General features: G+C 43.2%; 1 protein-coding gene across 1 annotated transcript; it reads left to right on the top strand.

Annotated features, from left to right (window-relative positions):
* Positions 1 to 659: 659 nt before the first annotated feature.
* Positions 660 to 2,322, top strand: LOC101979491 (40S ribosomal protein S26-like). The gene has a single exon (XM_005357832.2). The coding sequence runs from the start codon at positions 2,038 to 2,040 to the stop codon at positions 2,320 to 2,322; it is 285 nt and encodes a 94-aa protein (XP_005357889.1). The 5' UTR covers positions 660 to 2,037.
* Positions 2,323 to 2,324: the final 2 nt, after the last annotated feature.

Here is a 2,324-nt window from a genome sequence, read left to right as displayed (position 1 = left end):
TCTCAGATGGTCTTGAGTGTGCCCTGCAATTCCAAAGAAATAAGTTCTAATACTAACAAAGCAATGCTTCAGCAGCAGGATAAATGAGCTCTGCCAGCAAGAGTAAGGGAAAGCATGCAAAAGCACAGGCTTCCTTCTCCGTGTCCTTTTACGTAGCCATGACCCAGATTTAGGATAGGTCTTCTGGCCTCACATTATCTAGGTTTAGGGTGGGTCTTTTGACTTCAAATGATCCAACCAAGAAAATCTTTCTGATGGAAGCAACTGCTTTGGTGTGGCTGATTCCAATGCGGGGAGCTGACAAGTGAGTCTAGCATCACAGTCTACACCTTCCCACAGTGACACATGCTCACATCTCCTGTCATCCTAGTTTCCAATGAGAACAGTGACCAAGTCATAGCTCCACCTAGTGGTATAACATTTCATGTACACTGTAAATGTACTATATACTTTAGGATAGGTACCAGTATCTCATGGGGAACAAAATCTTTTTTTTTAAAGATTTATTTATTTTTTATTTATTTATTATGTATACAGTATTCTCAGTACTCTGTCTGCAGGCCAGAAGAGGGCACCAGACCTCATTACAGATGGTTGTGAGCCACCATGTGGTTGCTGGGAATTGAACTCAGGACCTTTGGAAGAGCAGGCAGTGCTCTTAACCACCGAGCCATCTCTCCAGCCCCGGGGAACAAAATCTTGATGTCTTATAACTTAAATGCAATATCCTGATATTATCTCAAAGGATTTAAAATTACACGATAAGGAGGAAGAGGGATGAAAACATAAATACTTACTATATGTGTGTATATTCATAAATATGTTCTTAACAAAATATGACAGTAACACTCATGTCACCTGTAATCCTTGTTTTGGCAACAGTGATGTTAGATTGTATTTGTAACTACCTTTCTCTACAGTCCATTCTGTATTTCCTCCAACCTCAGCAATACCAGAGTAGGCTTTGATACTTTTCCTGGAGGAGTGACCCATACCTCATCCCTGAAGGATCTGGGTCCTTTCTCATCCTGCCTGGATTGATTGTTTTAATTTGCTATTAACATGAATCACAGAATATGCTAACGCCAAGAGAAATACATTAGGATCTCATGCAAGCCAGACTGCCTTTTATCACCATTTTGGAGATGCAATCCAAATTTCCCCTAGGAGTCTTGATAAATCACATCTCCTCTTAAAACTGTTATTACAGTCTTAGGCTGTTGAGACAAAAGCATCAAAATTTCAAAGTGACCAGTAAGGAGCCCGAGCTTCTAGTTATATGGAAATTTTATCATGTCTCCAGGCAGATGCACCCATCTCTAAATTGGAATCAAAACTTTTAGGCCAGCAGAACAGAAGTCATTCACAGGCAGCAAAAACTGTCCCAGCCACTAGGGGTGATAGTGAGCCATCCATTTCCATTTCTACCCCCTTGATTCCTAGACTCCTGAAGCCTTGCAATGGGAAAACTGTTCTATTTTCTGGACTCTGATCCAAAGCTTATCTTATGCTGTGGAGGTGTCTTAGCCCATTAGGCTACAGTCACCTAACTGGCAGGTGTCTTAGCCACAGTTCTATTGCTGTGAAAAGACACCATGACCAAGGCAAAAGAAAGCATTTCATTGGGGGTTTCCTTATAGTTTTACAGAGTTAGTCCATTACCATTATCATGGGGGGGGCATAGAGGCAGGCATGGCAGTGAAGCAGTAGCTGAGGGCTGTATTCCTGATGAGCAGGTAGCAGGGCAGAGAGAGATGTGGGCCTCTCCACTTCTTTTAAAACCTTAAGCTCACCCACAGTCACATACTTCCTCCAAGGAGGCCAACAAATCTAATTATAATCCTATCAAAGAGTTTCAGTCCCTGGTGGTTTAGCATTCAAATACATGAGCCTCTGGGGGCCATTGTTCAAACCACCACAGCATAGTAACTGCATCTTCAAAAGGCCATTCTAAACTCACTGACTCAGAAGAGCCCACAAAGTCACAATCAGTTGTTAAGAACCGATGTGTGGCCTCTTTCGGGACTTGACTCCAAGATGACCAAAAAAAGGAGAAACAACGGTCATGCCAAAAAGGGCCGCAGCCTTGTGCAGCCAATTCGCTTCACTAACTGCGCCCGCTGCATGCCCAAGGAAAAGGCCATTAAGAAGTTCATCATTCGGAACATTGTAGAGGCCGCTGCCGTCAGGGACATATCCGAAGCAAGTGTCTTCGACGCTTATGTGCTCCCCAAATTCTATGTCAAGCTGCATTACTGTGTGAGCTGTGCTATTCATAGCAAGGTAGTCAGGAATCGATCTCGGGAAGCTCGGAAGGACTGAAC

The sequence above is a fragment of the Microtus ochrogaster genome, chromosome 22, assembly GCF_000317375.1.
Source record: "Microtus ochrogaster isolate Prairie Vole_2 chromosome 22, MicOch1.0, whole genome shotgun sequence".
Lineage (NCBI taxonomy): Eukaryota > Metazoa > Chordata > Mammalia > Rodentia > Cricetidae > Microtus > Microtus ochrogaster.
Note: the sequence above shows the minus strand (reverse complement) of the source record. Positions and strands in the feature narration are given on the sequence as shown.

Coding starts and splice junctions, on each gene's coding strand:
- LOC101979491 (XM_005357832.2), top strand. CDS start 2,038: ATGACCAAAAAAAGGAGAAACAACGGTCATGCCAAAAAGGGCCGCAGC.